At 42.4% G+C, this 18,844-nt stretch overlaps 1 protein-coding gene across 2 annotated transcripts in view; it reads right to left on the reverse strand.

Moving 5' to 3' along the window:
- The window catches only part of LOC111078388 (gamma-aminobutyric acid receptor subunit alpha-6), a 93,088-nt gene extending 75,042 nt beyond the window's left edge, over window positions 1-18,046 (reverse strand). For both annotated transcript variants that reach the window (XR_005968289.1, XM_041595374.1), the window contains exon 1: window positions 17,691-18,046. Coding sequence is in view for 1 of the 2 variants with exons in the window: in XM_041595374.1 (XP_041451308.1) it covers window positions 17,691-17,770 (80 nt within the window). In the remaining variant the exon portion in view is untranslated. The remainder of the gene's footprint in view (window positions 1-17,690) is intronic.
- Window positions 18,047-18,844: the final 798 nt, after the last annotated feature.

Genomic DNA, 18,844 nt, shown 5'->3' on the forward strand with positions numbered 1-18,844 from the left:
AGCAAAATTGAGAGTTCGACGAAAAATTCGATAGCAGAGAATTTCAAGAAATACTTTAAGTGTGGGGAAAAATCGCATTTAAGGAAAGATTGTCCCAAAAATGATTTTTGTTGTTTTAAGTGTGGTAGGCCAGGGCACCGTGCTGCTAATTGTGAAGTTAACATTATTCGAGATAAGGAAGTCGTTGCTAAGCCGACAGGTATTTTCACTCCATCAGGTTTGGAATTAAAGAATGTTTGATCGAGGAGCGTTTTCCTCAATATAGTTGTTCAAGGATGGGGGTGTGTCAATCTCCAAGTGAACTAATTAAACTCGATGAGAAAAAATTTGCTGGAATCCAATAATAATCCGAAAAGTCGAGGGTGTTCAGTTGAGTGCTAGCCAATGACTATTTATTTGGTTTCTAAGTGCATGAGCACTGAGCATAAGCGGGCTTCTGTGTGGTGAATTCAATTACAAATTTAGTGCAAGAGCGTAACAAAGAGAGTAAAAATGAGCATAAGGTACTCAAGGCGAGGGTCATTTAAGTGATTATTATATTATATTATGGCATTAAGAGTTTGATCGAACATCCCGGCCCCGTTGAAAGGATTGCTTTCAAACTACCGGAAGAATTGCCAACTTGTGTACTGGCCTGCAGCAAGTTCCATTCGCGGTGCGGAGGTGTACCACGCGTACACGACCATCCCTTCCGAGCACTGTAGACTGCACTCGGCCTAGTTTCCAGCGTAGTGGAGCAGGTTGTCCTCATGAATGATGACCATTGTGCCCTCAGTGAGATTCGTTGAGGGTGCTGTCCATTTCGTGCGAGATCGCAATTCGTTGACGTAATCCATCGACCATTGCTGCCAAAACCGTTGCTTGACGGCGGTGATCATGTCGTAGCGGTCCAAATTCGACAACTTGACGTTTTCGAGGGATCTCTCAGGCAACGAACGCAATGATTCGCCAACCAAGAGGTGACCAGCCGTAAGAGCGTTGAAGTCGTTCGGGTCTGACGAGAGTGGTGATATCGGGTGCGAGTTAAGGATGGCTTCTATCTCCACTACGACGGTGCTCAGTTCTTCAAACGTAAACCTTGTGTTTGCCAATGTTCGATTCAAGAGCCCTTTCGCACTCTTGACGGCCGCTACCCAAAGGCCTCCGAAGTGAAGTGCCCTGGGAGGAATAAAGTGGAAATTAATAAAATCTGTGGCGCAAAATCTATAAATTTCATCTTGGGTCTCCTTTTTGAACATAAACCTTTTGAGTTCAAGCAGTTGATTTGATGCCCCGACAAAATTAGTGGCATTATCGCAGAAAATGTCTGCCGGAAATTTTCGACGACCTCCCATCCGCTTCAATGCATTCAAGAACGCCTTCGTTGATAAGTCCGAAACTACTTCAATGTGAATGGCTTTGGTGAGAAGGCAAACGAACACGGCCAAGTACGATTTTGTAGGCCCCTTTCCTCGAATCCGTAGATAGGTATTAATGGGTCCACAAAAATCCACTCCACAGCGTTCAAACGGTCGGGCAGGAGAGAGTCGAGACGGTGGTAATGAGCCTATAAGTTGGTGTAGCAGCTTTGGTCTGTAGCGAACACAGTGTACACAGGAGCGGACAATTCGACGTGTCAAGTCTCTGGCGTTAACGATCCAGTATTCCAAGCGAATGAGAGCGACTAAGGCCTTAGGTCCAGCGTGATAGTTGCGAACATGCAAGTGACGAATATAATTCCAAACAAGTTTAGACTGGCTAGGCAGCAGCAACGGATGTTTTTGACCGTCTGGTAGGTCTGAGTATTCCAATCGTCCACCAACCTTGACGAGCTCGAATCCATTTACGAGTTCTAAAAAGGGAGTAAGAAACTTCAAGCTACTATTCAATGGTTTTTGCTTCTGAAGTAAACGAATATCTTCTGTGAAATGAGTTTGTTGAATGTTCCAAATAAGGCAGTGCGACGCAAAACGAAGCTCATTTAGTGTCGGTGAGGATAAGGTAGGCGTCGATTGCTTCCGACATCTCTTTATGAACCTTACCATCCAGGCAATGAGACGAAAACTATGACTGTACGAGCTGACATTATCGACTATCTCGAGGATATAATTTCTCTCCTGTACCGCGGGGAACATGCTTTTCCGCTTCTCCGATTTAACACGTCCATGTCAATGACAAGCTGTTTACTGCTGGTGGGCCATTTCAACGAATCTTCCAGCAGAAATAAGGGACCAGAAAACCATGTCGATTTGATAAGCTCGCTAACGTTGCAGCCTCGCGACAGAAGATCAGCTGGATTTTGATATGTTGGGACGTAGCGCCACTTCCCACCAGACGTCATCTCCTGAATGTCAGAAACCCTATTCCCAACAAAGGTCGATAACGTGATTGAGTGTTGTTGCAGCCAATGCAATACGAGCTGTGAGTCGCTCCAAAAATATGACGTGATTTTGTGTTCAGAGAATATATCCTTGATTTTGTAGAACAGCTGAGACAGCAAATGTGCGCCGCACAGTTCAAGCATCGGAAGAGACTGTTTCTTCACTGGTGCTACTCTCGACTTAGACGTGAACAATTTCACTGCAACCTGTCCTAGCGAATTCTCAGTGCGCACATAAATACAGCAGCCGTATGCCCGAATCGAGGCATCGCAAAATCCATGCAGTTGAATAGTCCTGGCTTCGGGCTGCAAACAAAACCGCGGTACCGATAGCGACGAGAGTGAATTCAATGACTCCAAACAGTTGCTCCATGCATTGCTTAGAGTCTGTGAAATAGACTCGTCCCAATCCAGTTTTAACAGCCACAACTCCTGAAGAATAATCTTAGCGACGATGACTAGCGGCGACAGCAGACCGATTGGATCGAATAGCAATGATGCAGTGGATAAGATTGTTCGTTTTGTGGTGGTGGCAAAGATTTCCTTGGGAGTGAAGGTAAAGCTAAATACATCAATTTGTTGATGCCACGTTACGCCGAGTGTGCTACTACTCTCATTCTCTGATGTGTTTAGTTTCTTAATAGAGTCATCTTCCATCACGCCTGGATGATTGGAATGCCATTTGCATAAGGGAAACAGACCATAAGCGAGGGTAGCTGTGATTTCTGTTTTGAGTTTGAGAAGAGTTTCTATTTCATCAGCCCCTCCCAGAAGATCATCAACATAAAACGCCTTTTTAACAGCCGCAGCTCCTAAGGGCCACATATCCTTACAATCATCCGCCAAGTGATGCAAACTACGAGTTGCGAGGTATGGGATGGACGCGGTCCCATATGTTACGGTATTGAGTTGATAGGTTTGAAGCTCGGCATTTGGGGACGTTCGCCACAAAATATACTGGAATTTTCTATCCTTCTCCCCCACAAGCACCTGTCTATACATCTTAGTGACGTCAGCAGTGATGCCGAACCTATGCATTCGGAATCGTAGCAATTGCAGGTACAAATCATCCTGAATGGTCGGACCGACTAACAGAATATCGTTAAGTGACTTCTGCGATGTTGTACGGCAAGAAGCGTCTAATACGACTCTGAGCTTCGTCGAGGTGCTGCTTGGCTTGAGAACGAAATGGTGAGGAATGTAATAATGTGGTTCCTCTAAGTTTGGCTTCGGTACTATGGACATGTGACCAAGACTTTCATATTCCTGCATAAACGATAGATACTGCGAACGAATCTCCGGTAAACGAGCAAGACGTCTCTCAATGGCAAAAAATCGATTAAGAGCTGTATCGACTTAATTTCCAAGACAGTTTGGGTCTTCTTGGAATGGCAAGCGCACGACAATTCGCCCACTGGCAGTCTTTTGTGTTGTATCCCTATAGTGTTCCTCACAGCGACGATAAGTTGGGAGACTTTTAGCTCTTGAATCGCTGATTAAGTCAACCTTCCATAACTGCTGTAAGTTTTTGTCGATCGCCTCTTCTACAGTCACCAGCCACAACGATGGCTGTATATTCTGCTGGCGTTGGTACCTCCCAGCAATAACCCAACCGAACAGAGTCTTCTGCAACGTGGGAAGATTGGGACCAATGCGAATCTGGCCAACAGCAAGAGCTCCATAGAAGGCTTCGGTTCCCAATAACAAATCAATGCGCCTAGACCTAAAGAACGATTCATCTGCCAGTGGAGTATTGCCAGGTAGGTTCCAATTTGATATGTCGATCTCACTATCTGGCTGGTAGGCAATGTGAGAGGTTATTCCGAACTGGAGAGTTAGCTGATAGCCAGATGTGCGCGACTTAATAGAAGTCGTCGTACGAGCCTTAAGGTTAGTAAGGGACTCTCCGATACTGCGGATTCCGATGTGGTGCTTTTCACGACGAAGGCGAAGTTTTTGAGCGAAGTTCTCGGTTACAAAATTAACCTGCGAACACGAATCAAGCAATGCTCTACCAAGTTTGTATTCACCTGAGACATCCTTGACCAATACCATCGCTGTCGATAACAGTATCTGATCCTCTGTTGCTACTTCCATGTGTGAATGAGACGCTGCTTGATGAGACTGACTAGCAGTAGGTGGCCAGGAGGGTAGCGATGATTGTGTTTCTTGTGCTGGAGTTGAGGTTTGTCCTTCTGACGATTGTGGTGTTTGTTGCGGCTGAGAGTGATGCAAGGTTGAATGATGATTCCGATTACAGGTACGGCAACGATGAGTCGATGAGCATTGTGCCACTCTATGGCCGTTTCCAAGACAATTGATGCAGAGACCGAGGCGTTTCACATTATCGAACCGTTGATTGCTGTTCATAGCCTTGAACTGCGAACAGTTCGAAATTTTATGACCAGAACTAGAACAAAGGGTACAAGACAAATTGGTAATGGCAAACAATGGGGTTGTATGGTGATTTGAATGACGATTGGACTTATTGGTTTCAGCCTTTCGTTGCGACGAAGTACCAGCCGAGGTTCCAGACGAATGGAGAAACTGACAGTGGCGTCCACAACTGTGTGCTTTTAGCCAGGTCGGGGGCTGTAGTCAGCTCCCCACACGAGTGGCCCACCCATAACATATATATGAGCATAGCTTGAGCAATATTCTCAGGTTTGCCGATGGATTCCAAAGAGCTGAAGATAGCGGAGGCTTTATCCACTAAACTACGAAGCTGCTGACTGTTAGCCCTTTCCACAGGTTGTAGTGCAAACAATGACTCGATTCCTTCTAGAAAAATAAGAGTAGAATTATCATAACGTTCTTTGAGTTTTTCAAGAGCCTTCGGATAGTTTTCGCTGGTAACCTGGAATGCCTGAACTGTGTCTAACGCCGGCCCCTTTAGGCAGGTCAGCAAATAATTAAACCTTTCTATGTTAGACAGTCCAGACTCACGCACAATAAGTTGATCGAACGAATTTATGAAATTCTTATAATGGATAGCTTTATTGCTATGTAGGTATCTTCCAAGTCCGCACGTCCTTCATCGTTCGGACTAAGATCCTCGATGTGAGATTGAACGTTTAGAATTTTCTTGAAATACGTTTCCAAGATGCTCAAGCGATAGCGAAGCTCATCATTACAAATTGGGTTTTCCGATTTGCCTTCCACCACAGATTTGATACGAGAAATATTGCGCTTTATATTGCTCCGTTGGCGTTTCAAATCTTCGAGCGTCGTCATTTTGTTGTGTAGTGTAAATTACACGCACACAGAACTAGAGATTCCAAATTCAAATGCACGCAACAACAGCAAGCAGGCACCAGATCAGCAGCAGCAAGAGAACAAATTTAGAAGCGAGCGACGGCGACAAAAAAAAAAGGGTTGAGCGCAATTCCAGTCCAGAGAGTGAGCAAAAATTCCAACGACGGCAACGAAAGCGAAAGTGAAGCAGAGAAATTCGAAGAGATAGATAACTGCGTTGACCGATGGACCACAGCAGGTAGCAGCAATGCAAACGAAACGAGAGCGCAAGCGCCGTTAAATGCGATGTGGGTGATAAGCGAATGATAGAATTAAGCGAGAATGGCGAGAGCACAGTGAGAGGTTGATGAACCCGCGATCGATCGAAAAGTCGAGGGGGTTCAGTTGAGTGCTAGCCAATGACTATTTATTTGGTTTCTAAGTGCATGAGCACTGAGCATAAGCGGGCTTCTGTGTGGTGAATTCAATTACAAATTTAGTGCAAGAGCGTAACAAAGAGAGTAAAAATGAGCGTAAGGTACTACAAGGCGAGGGTCATTTAAGTGATTATTATATTATATTATGGCATTAAGAGTTTGATCGAACATATGCTACATTTGTGTTCCAAGGTTTATTTGATACTGGAGCAGATTTGTGTTTAATTCGTAGAGGTGTATTCTTGAAATTCGGAAATGTTAAACTGATCGGCCGCGAGAAATGTTTAACCGGTATTGGAGATAGTTAAGTTGTAACTTTCGGTAGCTTTTCGATACCAGTGTAAGTGGATGAGATTGAAATGGAGGTAGAATTTCATGTCATACCTGACGAGGATATTGGTCTTGAAGCCATTTTAGGAAGGACTATTCTTGATCATGTTGATATGCAAGTTTCTAAGGCAGGAACAAAGTTTGTTCGTAGAGTTTGTACTGAGGAAAAATATAAGAAACCAGGTAAGGTAGAATCGTCGTCACGTGAGGAATTGTTTGATGAATTTGGAGGCATTTGCATGTCAAGTATTGATGAAGTTAAGAAGCAGTTCTCTGTGGACGTTTCGCATCTCAGTGAGGCAGATGCCAGATCAGCTATGAGTATGGTCAAAGAGTACCAGCCTCAAAGAAATGTTGATCCACCTGTCAAAATGAAAATCATATTAGCGGATGAGATGCCAGTTTTTCAGCATCCAAGCGATGTGTGAGCAAGAAATCGTAGATAAGCAAGTGGAAAGGTGGTTGGCTCAGAAGATTATAAAGCCAAGTACATCGGAGTACGCATCACCAGTAGTGTTGGTAGGGAAAAAGAATGGTAGCAAAAGGTTATGCTGTGACTACAGAAAGCTTAATGAGAAAATAATTCGCGATAACTTTTCAATGTCACATATGGATACAGTTTTAGAGAAACTGCAGGGTGCAAAGAATATGAGGATTATTATATTCAGAATCAGATTTTATTTAAGGATCCGTAGTAGTACAGTACTACGACACTCCGACAGTAGTACAGCGTTAAAGAGGTCGTTAAGTTTTTAGAAGTTCAGGCAACTAACTTTCGTAATCCGAACAGAATAGTAACGGATAGGGGTGCAACATTTACTTCCAATTTGTTCCGTGAGTACTGTGAGGAGCAGAAAATTCAGCATTTAATAATTGACACAGGAGTTCCAAGAGTAAAGGGCAAGTTGAAAGGATGCACAAGATAGTGATTCCTATGTTGTCGAAATTGTGTCAGGGTAGTTCTGGGAGTTGGTACAAGCACCTAGGAAAGGTACAGCAGATGATCAACAGTGTTGAACCACGAAGTACCAAGATAACGCCATTTAAGATATTAACTGGATTAGACATGCGCATACCTATTGATCCGAACTAAAAAAAAATAAATATTAGAACAATCTCTTATAGAAGAGTTTAATAAAGAGCGTGAAAAGATTAGAGAGAAATATTAGAGAACATAGCACGGATACAGCAGGAGAATAAGAAGAGTTTTGACTCAAACAAGAAGATAGATAGCTAGTATAAGGAGAATGACTTGGCAGCTATAAAGCGTACTCAGTATGGTACTGGATTAAAAGCGGACGGTTTTTCTTCGCGTCGTCTGCATAGGCAGCCTTCGGTTCTGAGAGAGCCGAGAGCAAAGAAGCGAGATCAGTCGGAGTCGAATTATAGAAACCATGACTGGTTAAAAGAGCAATTTTGGACGGAGCAAATAAAGATGTCAATTAGATCAACGCATCTATTTTGATTTCCATACCAGGAGAAATGGTTGCGTATAGGTCGATTGATATCATTACACTACTCGACACGAGTTTTCCTCAAGGACCAACTTTTTCTTAAAGATTTGGGGCTTAGAAATGGTTTGATGATATTTTTATACCCGTACTCAAAAAAGAGTTAAGGGGTATATTAGATTTGTGGTAAAAGTGGATGTGTGTAACGCAGAGAAGGAAACGTTTCCGACCCCATAAAGTATATATATTCTTGATCAGCATCAATAGCCGAGTCGATATAGCCATGTCTGTCTGTCCGTCTGTCTGTCTGTCCGTCTTGTTGAGCGCCTAGATCTCAGAGACTATAAGAGCTAGGGCAACCAAATTTGGTTTCCACACTCATGTGATATCACACTGCTACAAGTGTATTTCAAAATTTCGCCCCGCCCCCTTCCGCCCGCACAAAGGACGAAAATCTGTGGCAGGCACATTTTTAAAGATACGATAAAACTAAAAACGCATTATCGTAGAGAATGACCATATCTACCAGATTGCCGAATCTGATCGGATCATAATTATAGCCAGAATGAAGAAATTAATTTTCAGTTGCTTCCCCTGCCCCCTCCTGCCAACGTCAAAACAACTCATTTTCTTTCTCGCTCGCACACTCTGCCGCGTTCAGTGCGCGAGCAACCGGAGGAGATGTAGAATATAAATGGTACATGTATAATCTACATGTTAGATGTATAATATACATAATATATTTACATGTAGATAGCAGATGTAGCAAAAAAATGTAAAATGTAACATTTTTTTTTTTTCTAAAATTCTAAAAAATCATATGCTCAAAAATGTATATACTGACTGAGTATGGGTATAAGTAGAGTCGCGTCCCCAGAAGCGACTCACACGTTCCTTCTCGTTTGTTCTATGGCAGAACTTTTTTTAAAGAATTTTTGAAAACTGTTTTTTTTTTTAACTTTTTTCAGAGGTAGCGCTTCTTTTTTTCACACAACTCTAGTATCTTACGTCTGGTTGTAAAGAACTTTGCTAATTTAAAAAGATAACTAAAGCAGCTAGAAGTCAATCCCCAACCACTTTGTGATTTCAGCTTACCGTCTGGGAAATATAAAGCACTGAAATGCAAAAATGATGATTTTTATGCGCTATTTTTTACGAAATTTTGACTTTAAAAACTCAGGAAAAGTAAAAAAATTAATTGTGCGTCGTTTAAGATATCGCTTATTGAAATCTATGGAGTGCGAGTCGCTTCTGGGGACGCGACTCTACTTATACCCGTACTCAGTCTGTATATATATTTTTCATTTTGATTTAATTGATCTGAAGAAGCGACTCACACGTTCCTTCTCGTTACTTTAAAAACTCAGGATAATTTATGTTGGTTTTGGTTATTTTTAAATGCGTTTATTCGTTTTACTTGTGTACAATTTGAGAACTGCTGGTCTTGCTAGAAGTGCTGTGTGCTGGTGGACTGCTCAGTGTAGTGTCTTGCGTTTGTGACTGCATAGTGCAGTGTCTTGTGTTCGGGCTGATAGACTGCCTAGTGCAGTGTCTTGGGTTTGGGCTGATGGACTGCCTAGTGCAGTGTCTTGGGTTTGGGCTGATGGACTGCCTGCTTCTTCGGCCGATCTTGGCCCTTTTATGCAGCTGGCGATCGCACCTGAGACCGTGATTTTGGTTACGGTTATGGTCTGTCTTCGACCGGGAATTAATTATTACTAACTTATGAATATTTGGTGACAATAATTTTGGGGCGTGGTAAGTGGGTCGAAGCTTCGTGCTTCGTTGACAATTGTTAGTGGGTCAGTGGGTTTGAGGAAAGTGTTTTGCTGAGACTGCATCGCAGTTGGTGCGGGATGCAGTTGGGAATTGGGTTTAGAAATGAGGTTTCGCTAACTCTGCATCGCAGAAGGTTATATCTGCATTTGGGTCGATAATTTGAGGCCGAGTGGTTGTGAAATATCGCAAAGAAGTGGGTGGCCGAGAATTTCGTGCTGTCTTCGCTGATTGCGAAATAATGCAAGAGGTGGGTTGTTTTAAATTGATGTGTAGACAAGAATGGGTAAAGTTGTTGATCGAGAGTTCTTAATTTTAGTAATTGCGAGCGTTGCTTACGACTATTTTATTTTCCGGAGGTGCTGACACACCGCTATTTGTGGAGAACCGTGACTAGAGCCATGGTTCGTTGGCTCTGTGTATATCAGTTTGATTATTGTCTCCGACCTTTTTCCGGGTGGGTGATGGATAGATTAGTGGCGTCGGCGGCGTTGCTTGGCGGATGATGAGGTTCGTTATATAACGTTATATTTTCTACTGCTGCTGTGATCGTGGAGCTCTTTCTGCTGTTCTGGGTGCTTTATAGTTGGATTCTGCTTGGTGGGTCGATTATCCCAGATGAATATGGTTTTCTCGGCGATGTCTGACGTCCCGTGGAGATTAGAAAACTTGGGTAGGTCTATGTCCAGGCTTTCTCGAATCTGCGGTGCTATGTCGGGTGGCCAAGGATCCGTGGGCAGTTCTGGCTCGTCTTCGGTGGGATCGGTGGCTTCGGAGTCAAATGGCTGGCTGGGGTCTTCTGGTAGGAGGGTTGTGTCGAAGGCGCTGGGCGTTTCGATCCTCCGTTGGTAGTCGCTTATGTGAGTGACGATGGCGCTAAGAATCATGTCGGTACGCGGAAGGTACTCCAATGGGTTGGCGAAGATCTGTGTCGTTTCGGCCGGTTGGTTACGACAGGGCGGTGGACGGTGTATCGGGGGGTCATCGTCCTGGTTTCCAGGTCCGCGTTGAGGCTCTGTGGATATTTGTTCGATTGTTGGCCCAGACCAGCGTGGGGTTAGCGTGTCTGTTTCCAGTGTTGCTGGGCTGTCGGATGGTGGCTGCCATTGTCCTTGTTCGATGCCGGTGGTCGGCTTTGAGGGTGTCCGTGTGTTCAATTCTTCCGTTGCGGATTCTGTACGTGCTTTCTCTGTTACTTGTCTTGGACCTGGGCTTCATGTGTCGAGCGCCGGGTTCAAGTGCGTTTGTCTCGTGTGTGAGATCCTCGTGGTTTGTTCGGGATGCGTGTTCCCTGTTGTTGGCCTAGGACGCAGTGTGGTGCCGCATTGGATCGTCGTTTCGATGGCATCTAGGAAGTTCATGCCGACAAAACTTTGTCCCAACATGTTTGGCAGGACCAGGAGCAGATTTGAACCTCTCGTTGATCCAGCTTGATGTGCGCCAGTAGAACTTGTGAGGTCTCTCTGACCGAGCCATCGGCCGGGCGTATGCGGACGCATGCATCTTGCAGGTTGGTGTTGTTGTCGGGATGGTCCGCTCTTGGATGCTCTCGAACTCGGTGGCCAACAGTGTGAGCTGTGCCAAGCTTTGTAGTTCGTGTCGCCGCACATACATCTGGTAAGCTGGCAGGGCGTTGTCGTAGATCCTGTTCAGCTCCTTGGCTGCGCCGTACCCTGCGTGGTGCATGAGTAGCCGTATCTCGATGAGGTAATCCTTGAACAATTCCCCTACCGCTTGCTTGCGGGCCCTGATCTGGTCTTCCAATTGTTCAAAATACCGTGGCGGCAAGAAGAACGTCAAGAATTCTTGGCGGAAATATGCCCATGAGCTGCCTTGCAGTTGTCTGGTGCGGTACAAGCGACTGGCCCGATCGGTGAGAAGTTCTGTCATGGGCCGAGGCAGCTGATTTGTGTCTACCCCATATGAGAGCGCACGTTCTTCGAGTAATTCCAGAAATGCAAGTGGGTCGTCCTGTCCGTCGAACCTGATTCCCCATTTCCGAATCTGTTCCGCGATGTGGGCGGTGTGGCTCTGGTGTCTTCCATTTATGGAAGGGTCCATGGCTGGCACGATCCTCTGTTTGTGCGAGCGGCAGGTCTCCGTAACTGGAGTTTTGGGCAAATCAGCTGGCGTTACAATGCGTGGTGGGCCGGGTGTGCTGTATTCGGCCACGGCGGGGACTTGTAGCCCGGCTTTTGGGTCTGTTTTCCGCTGGTCAGATGTCCCAGGAGTGGTGGACATGGGTGACCTGGAGCGTCCTGCTGGTTTGGCGTATTGCCGTTCAAGGTCTCCTAGTCGAACCCAGGCGTCCTGCGAGAGTGTTCCGGCGACTAATGCGGCGAATCTCTTTAGTGGTTCCTCGACTGTTTCTTCGTTGCCAAATCCGAATTCCTCGGCAAGGACTTCCAGATCGTCCCTACGGAGTTTGTAGATCCAGCTGGTGGTGACCCCTGGATTAGTATGGTGTCCCTCAGGGAAAAATTCGTCGGGTTGACCGTCTCCGTGGGCTTCCATAGTTTGTTTCGGTGGTTAGTGGCACTGACTTACGTGTTGTTTGTGGTACTTCTGTACTGTAGCACTTTCGTTCGACACTCGTAGGTTCGGCACTGCGGCACTACTTGTTCGCGACCGGATTTTGCGGGGGCGCGGGTTTGTGCTTGACGGGTATTTGTCCTCGCTAGCCTAGTGTCTTTCGGTGGCCGTGGGTCTTTACTCCACAAAGCTCCGTATTAAGGTGTTCTCCAAGTTTCCTTAAAGTTACCCAAAAGTCCCTGTTCGGGCGCCACTTGTAAGTTACCTATTTCAGGCTGGGATATGCATCAGCCTGTCCAGGTTCCTCTACAAGAAATTTGTAGATCTACTGGAACTTCAGGTTCGGGGCTGGCCTGGAAATGTCCGCAAGAGCAGTAGGCAAGGTGGGAAGAATGATGACGCGGTAACTTTCGTGGCATTGGTTTATTATTTACTGTCTTTATTCGCTTAATTGTTTACGTTTTGAGACTTGCTGGTCTCGCTGCTTGTGTTGTGCGCTGGTGGACTGCGTAGTGTAGTGTCTTGAGTCCGTGACTGCCTAGTGCAGTGTCTTGTGTTCGGGATGATAGACTGCCTAGTGCAGTGTCTTCTCTTCGGGCTGATGGACTTCCTAGTGCAGTGTCTTGGGTTTGGGCTGATGGACTGCCTGCTTCTTCGGCCGATCTTGGCCCTTTTATGCAGCTGGCGATCGCACCTGAGACCGCGATTTTGGTTACGGTTATGGTCTGTCTTCGACCGGGAAATAATTAATTATTACTAACTTATGAGTTGCATGTGTTTTTGTACGCGTTAATGGAGATAGCCAAGCCAATTAAACTAGATGATTCTAGCTTGATCGAATATTTTGTGGATGGCATCCAAGACGCAAGGACAAATAAGGCAATGCTGTACAAAGCTAGAGCTTAAATTTCAGATTGACGTATAGCAGAAATCAAGAGGCGGATCCAAGCCAGTGAGTAAGAATTGGTTGCGGGGTAGGAAAATTGAGAGTTCGACGAAAAATTCGATAGCAGAGAATTTCAAGAAATACTTTAAGTGTGGGGAAAAATCGCATTTAAGGAAAGATTGTCCCAAAAATGATTTTTGTTGTTTTAAGTGTGGTAGGCCAGGGCACCGTGCTGCTAATTGTGAAGTTAACATTATTCGAGATAAGGAAGTCGTTGCTAAGCCGACAGGTATTTTCACTCCATCAGGTTTGGAATTAAAGAATGTAAAGTATGCTACATTTGTGTTCCAAGGTTTATTTGATACTGGAGCAGATTTGTGTTTAATTCGTAGAGGTGTATTCTTGAAATTCGGAAATGTTAAACTGATCGGCCGCGAGAAATGTTTAACCGGTATTGGAGATAGTCAAGTTGTAACTTTCGGTAGCTTTTCGATACCAGTGAAAATGGATGAGATTGAAATGGAGGTAGAATTTCATGTCATACCTGAGGAGGATATTGGTCTTGAAGCCATTTTAGGAAGGACTATTCTTGATCATGTTGATATGCAAGTTTCTAAGGCAGGAACAAAGTTTGTTCGTAGAGTTTGTATTGAGGAAAAATATAAGAAACCAAGTAAGGTAGAATCGTCGTCACGTGAGGAATTGTTTGATGAATTTGGAGGCATTTGCATGTCAAGTATTGATGAAGTTAAGAAGCAGTTCTCTGTGGACGTTTCGCATCTCAGTGAGGCAGATGCCAGATCAGCTATGAGTATGGTCAAAGAGTACCAGCCTCAAAGAAATGTTGATCCACCTGTCAAAATGAAAATCATATTAGCGGATGAGATGCCAGTTTTTCAGCATCCAAGACGCTTAGCGATGTGTGAGCAAGAAATCGTAGATAAGCAAGTGGAAAGGTGGTTGGCTCAGAAGATTATAAAGCCAAGTACATCGGAGTACGCACCACCAGTAGTGTTGGTAGGGAAAAAGAATGGTAGAAAAAGGTTATGCTGTGAATACAGAAAGCTTAATGAGAAAATAATTCGCGATAACTTTTCAATGTCACATATGGATACAGTTTTAGAGAAACTGCAGGGTGCAAAGAATATGAGGATTATTATATTCAGAATCAGATTTTGTTTAAGGATCCGTAGTAGTACAGTACTACGACACTCCGACAGTAGTACAGCGTTAAAGAGGTCGTTAAGTTTTTAGAAGTTCAGGCAACTAACTTTCGTAATCCGAACAGAATAGTAACGGATAGGGGTGCAACATTTACTTCCAATTTGTTCCGCGAGTACTGTGAGGAGCAGAAAATTCAGCATTTAATAATTGACACAGGAGTTCCAAGAGTAAAAGGGCAAGTTGAAAGGATGCACAAGATAGTGATTTCTATGTTGTCGAAATTGTGTCAGGGTAGTTCTGGGAGTTGGTACAAGCACCTAGGAAAGGTACAGCAGATGATCAACAGTGTTGAACCACGAAGTACCAAGATAACGCCATTTAAGATATTAACTGGATTAGACATGCACATACCTATTGATCCGAACTAAAAAAAAATAAATATTAGAACAATCTCTTATAGAAGAGTTTAATAAAGAGCGTGAAAAGATTAGAGAGAAATATTAGAGAACATAGCACGGATACAGCAGGAGAATAAGAAGAGTTTTGACTCAAACAAGAAGATAGATAGCTAGTATAAGGAGAATGACTTGGCAGCTATAAAGCGTACTCAGTATGGTACTGGACTAAAATCGGACGGTTTTTCTTCGCGTCGTCTGCATAGGTAGCCTTCGGTTCTGAGAGAGCCGAGAGCAAAGAAGCGAGATCAGTCGGAGTCGAATTATAGAAACCATGACTGGTTAAAAGAGCAATTTTGGACGGAGCAAATAAAGATGTCAATTAGATCAACGCATCTATTTTGATTTCCATACCAGGAGAAATGGTTGCGTATAGGTCGATTGATATCATTATCAATCAAGATGATGTTGTAAATTATCCAGTCGAATTTCTAAATTCATTGGACTTACCTGGATTGCCGCCATACTATTTACAAGTAAAAGTTGGAGTCACCATAATTATGCTGCGGAATCATAATTCACCACGACTTTGCAATGGTACAAGACTTGCTGTGAAAAAAGTTATGACTAATTTACTTAAAGCAACTATTTTGACTAGGAAATTTTGTGGTGAACACGTTTTAATTCCGAGAATTCCGATGATTCCGACTGACATGCCATTTGATTTCAAACGACTACAATTTCCGATTCGTCTTGCTTTTGCTATGACTATTAATAAATAACAGTCGTTGCAAATTTGTGGTTTAAATTTGGAGCATCGCGTATTTTACATGGTCAACTGTATGTAGCGTGCTCACGAGTAGGCAAATCTTCGGCATTAATTACACTACTCGACACGAGTTTTCCTCAAGGACCAACTTTTTCTTAAAGATTTGGGGCTTAGAAATGGTTTGATGATATTTTTTGTTCTATGACAGAACTTTTTTTTTAAGAATTTTTGAAAACTCTTTTTTTTTAAACTTTTTTCAGAGGTAGCGCTTCTTTTTTTCACACAACTCTAGTATCTTACGTCTGGTTGTAAAGAACTTTGCTAATTTAAAAAGATAACTAAAGCAGCTAGAAGTCAATCCCCAACCACTTTGTGATTTCAGCTTACCGTCTGGGAAATATAAAGCACTGAAATGCAAAAATGATGATTTTTATGCGCTATTTTTTACGAAATTTTGACTTTAAAAACTCGGGAAAAGTAAACAAATTAATTGTGCGTCGTTTAAGATATCGCTTATTGAAATCTATGGAGAAACTTTGGAGCTAAAATTCTTTAATCAAACCTAAAAAATTAAAAAAAATTAACAAAAAATACCTTTTTGAGGGTTGCGGGCCCAACTGCCAATTGGGAATTGGGTTCGCGAACAGGTACCAAATGTACAACCCTTTTTCGTTTGCTTTGTTACCCATTGGCAGTTGGGCACGCAACCTTCAAAAAGGTATTTTGTGCTAATTTTTATACCCGTACTCAAAAAAGAGTAAAGGGGTATATTAGATTTGTGGTAAAAGTGGATGTGTGCAACGCAGAGAAGGAAACGTTTCCGACCCCATAAAGTATATATCAATAGCCGAGTCGATATAGCGATGTCCGTCTGTCCGTCCGTCTGTCCGTCTGTCCGTCCGTCCGTCTTGATGAGCGCCTGGATCTCAGAGACTATAAAAGCTAGAGCAACCATCCAGAATGACAAAATTAATTATCAGTTGCTTCCCATGCCCCCTCCAGGCAACGACAACGCAACTCATTTTCCATCTCGCTCGCACACTCTGCCGCGTTCAGTGCGCGAGCAACCCCTAGCGGAGGAGATGTAGAATATGAATGGTACATCTATAATCTACATGTTAGATGTAAAATATACATTGTAGATGTAGATAACAGATGTAGCAAAAAAATGTAAAATGTAAAATTTTTTTTTATTCTAAAATTCTAAAAAATCATAAGCTCAAAAATGTATATGCTGACTGAGTACGGGTATAAGTAGAGTCGCGTCGCTAGAAGCGACTCACACGTTCCTTCTCGTTTTCAGCTGCTTTAGTTATCTTTTTAAAATAGCAAAGTTCTTTACAACAAAACGTAAGATATTAGAGTTATGTGAAAGAAAGAAGCGTTACCTCTGAAAAAAGCTTAAAAAAATACCAGAATTTAAAAAGTAAAAAAAAAATGTTCTGCCATAGAAAAAAAAAACAATAATTCTTAAAAAAAATTTAAAGTCCCATATCTATCAGAAAAAGTCCGTTAGGATCCTTGAGGGGAAAAAAGTTGGATTTTGTCGAGTAGTGTTATTCATTGTACCGACGGCAAAACAAAAAATATTGTTTATCACAAAGCATTGCAATAAATAAAATATATTATTAAATCAAAATTGTCATTGTTTAATTTCGATGAATTCCTAAACATTAAATTAATAAGCAGCGAAGCGCGCGGGTCTGCTAGTATATGTGTATATATTAGGCTGGGCCAAAATTTGACCAAACAATTTTTTTTTTTTTTTTTTAAGGAGACACCCCCCAATTCTGTACTTTGTTATTCAATAAAATTATGCAACTTTTTTAAAATTTTTAATTTAATGTTTTGGGGTTGCTACCACAAAAAGAAAAAAAAACTTTTTTGGTTAAATATACGTTAAAAAAATTAATTGAATTCGTCGGTTTTTTTCAAATAAAGTTAAGACTTAGAAACTATTTCATATTGATAATAATGTATTTTTTTTTTTAGTTACTGTTAAAAAATTAACGATTGGTGAAAATCAAGAAGTTCAGCTGAGGTTGATATATTTAGTTAACTTGTTCGCAAAAACTTGAGCAGGTTTTTTAACGCAAAAAACTGATTAATGACGATTGAATGGTATCAATATATATGCAATAGATTTCACCAATTATCTAACTCATTCAGCAAAAAAATTGTTGGCCTAGCCTAATATATATGGACAGACAATGATTTTAAGGTCTTTAAAAATTACCCGGTAAAAACCCAGAAGGGCTTTTTTAGAATTTGCATTTCAAAATCAGATCTTAAGCTTACTCCCGCTTGAGTATCTTAAATACTATACAATGATACAGGGCACAAGCATTAACTCTTACAATGATGCCTTTTTCAGCCTGCAGCGCGTAGTGGAACAGTCAATCAACACAAAACAAGGTATAAATATTTGCTCCAGCATCTATTGACGCTAAATTAGCTGTACTTGGCATGCGCAAGACAGGCCTATCCACTTTGCAAGTGTAAGCGCTGCTCCAGATCCCTTTCAATTACTGGCCAGTTGCAAGCGGATGTATATATAGCCTACACGGCAGGTGATTCAATGAACGATGCGTTGTTTAGATTGCTATGCAACCATTCATCAACCATTTTCGAATATCTTGACTTTTAACCAGATCAGCAAATCAGAACTCAATATTAGCGCAACCGGTAAATTACACTACCCGACACGATTTTGTCTTAAGGAACCAAAACAACTTTTTCTGAAAGATTTGGGGCTTAGCAAATGTTTTATGATTTTTTTTTCTATGTCAGAAGAATTTTTGAAAACTGATCATTTTTTTATACCCGTACTTAAAAAGAGTTAAGGGGTATATTGTATTTGTGGTAAAAGTGGATGTGTGAAACGCATAGAAGGAAACGTTTCCGACCCCATAAAGTATATATATTCTTGATCAGCTTCAATAGCCGAGTCGATATAGCCATGTCCGTCTGTCCTTCCGTCCGTCTGTCCGTCTCGATGAGCGCCTAGATCTCAGAGACTATAAGAGTTAGAGCAACCAAATTTTGTTTCCTGACTCATGTGATATCACACTGCTACAAGTGTATTTCAAAATTTCGCCCCGCCCCCTTCCGCCACCACAAAGGACGAAAATCTGTGGCAGGCACAATTTTAAAGATACCATAAAAGATTATATAACAGATGTAGCAAACAAATTTTAAATGTAAATTTTTTTTAAATTCTACATAAATCAAAAGCTCATAAATTTATATACTGACTGAGTACGGGTACAAAGGTAAAGTCGCGTCCCCAGAAGCGACTCACATGTGCCTTCTTGTTTTATTTACAAAGAAAAATCATAACAAGTGTGTGTCCGTTTAAAAAAATTTGTTGTTCAAATTTCGGTCCGGCCCAATGTACATCCTTGTGATTAAAGTTTTTCAATGTTTGCAGGGAGTCATTATTTTGTATGCTGACAATGTTAACAATATGTACATATCTGAGGCTGCCGAAGGTTATATTTTGTGAAATATG

This window comes from Drosophila obscura, unplaced genomic scaffold, assembly GCF_018151105.1.
Source record: "Drosophila obscura isolate BZ-5 IFL unplaced genomic scaffold, ASM1815110v1 contig_58, whole genome shotgun sequence".
NCBI lineage: Eukaryota > Metazoa > Arthropoda > Insecta > Diptera > Drosophilidae > Drosophila > Drosophila obscura.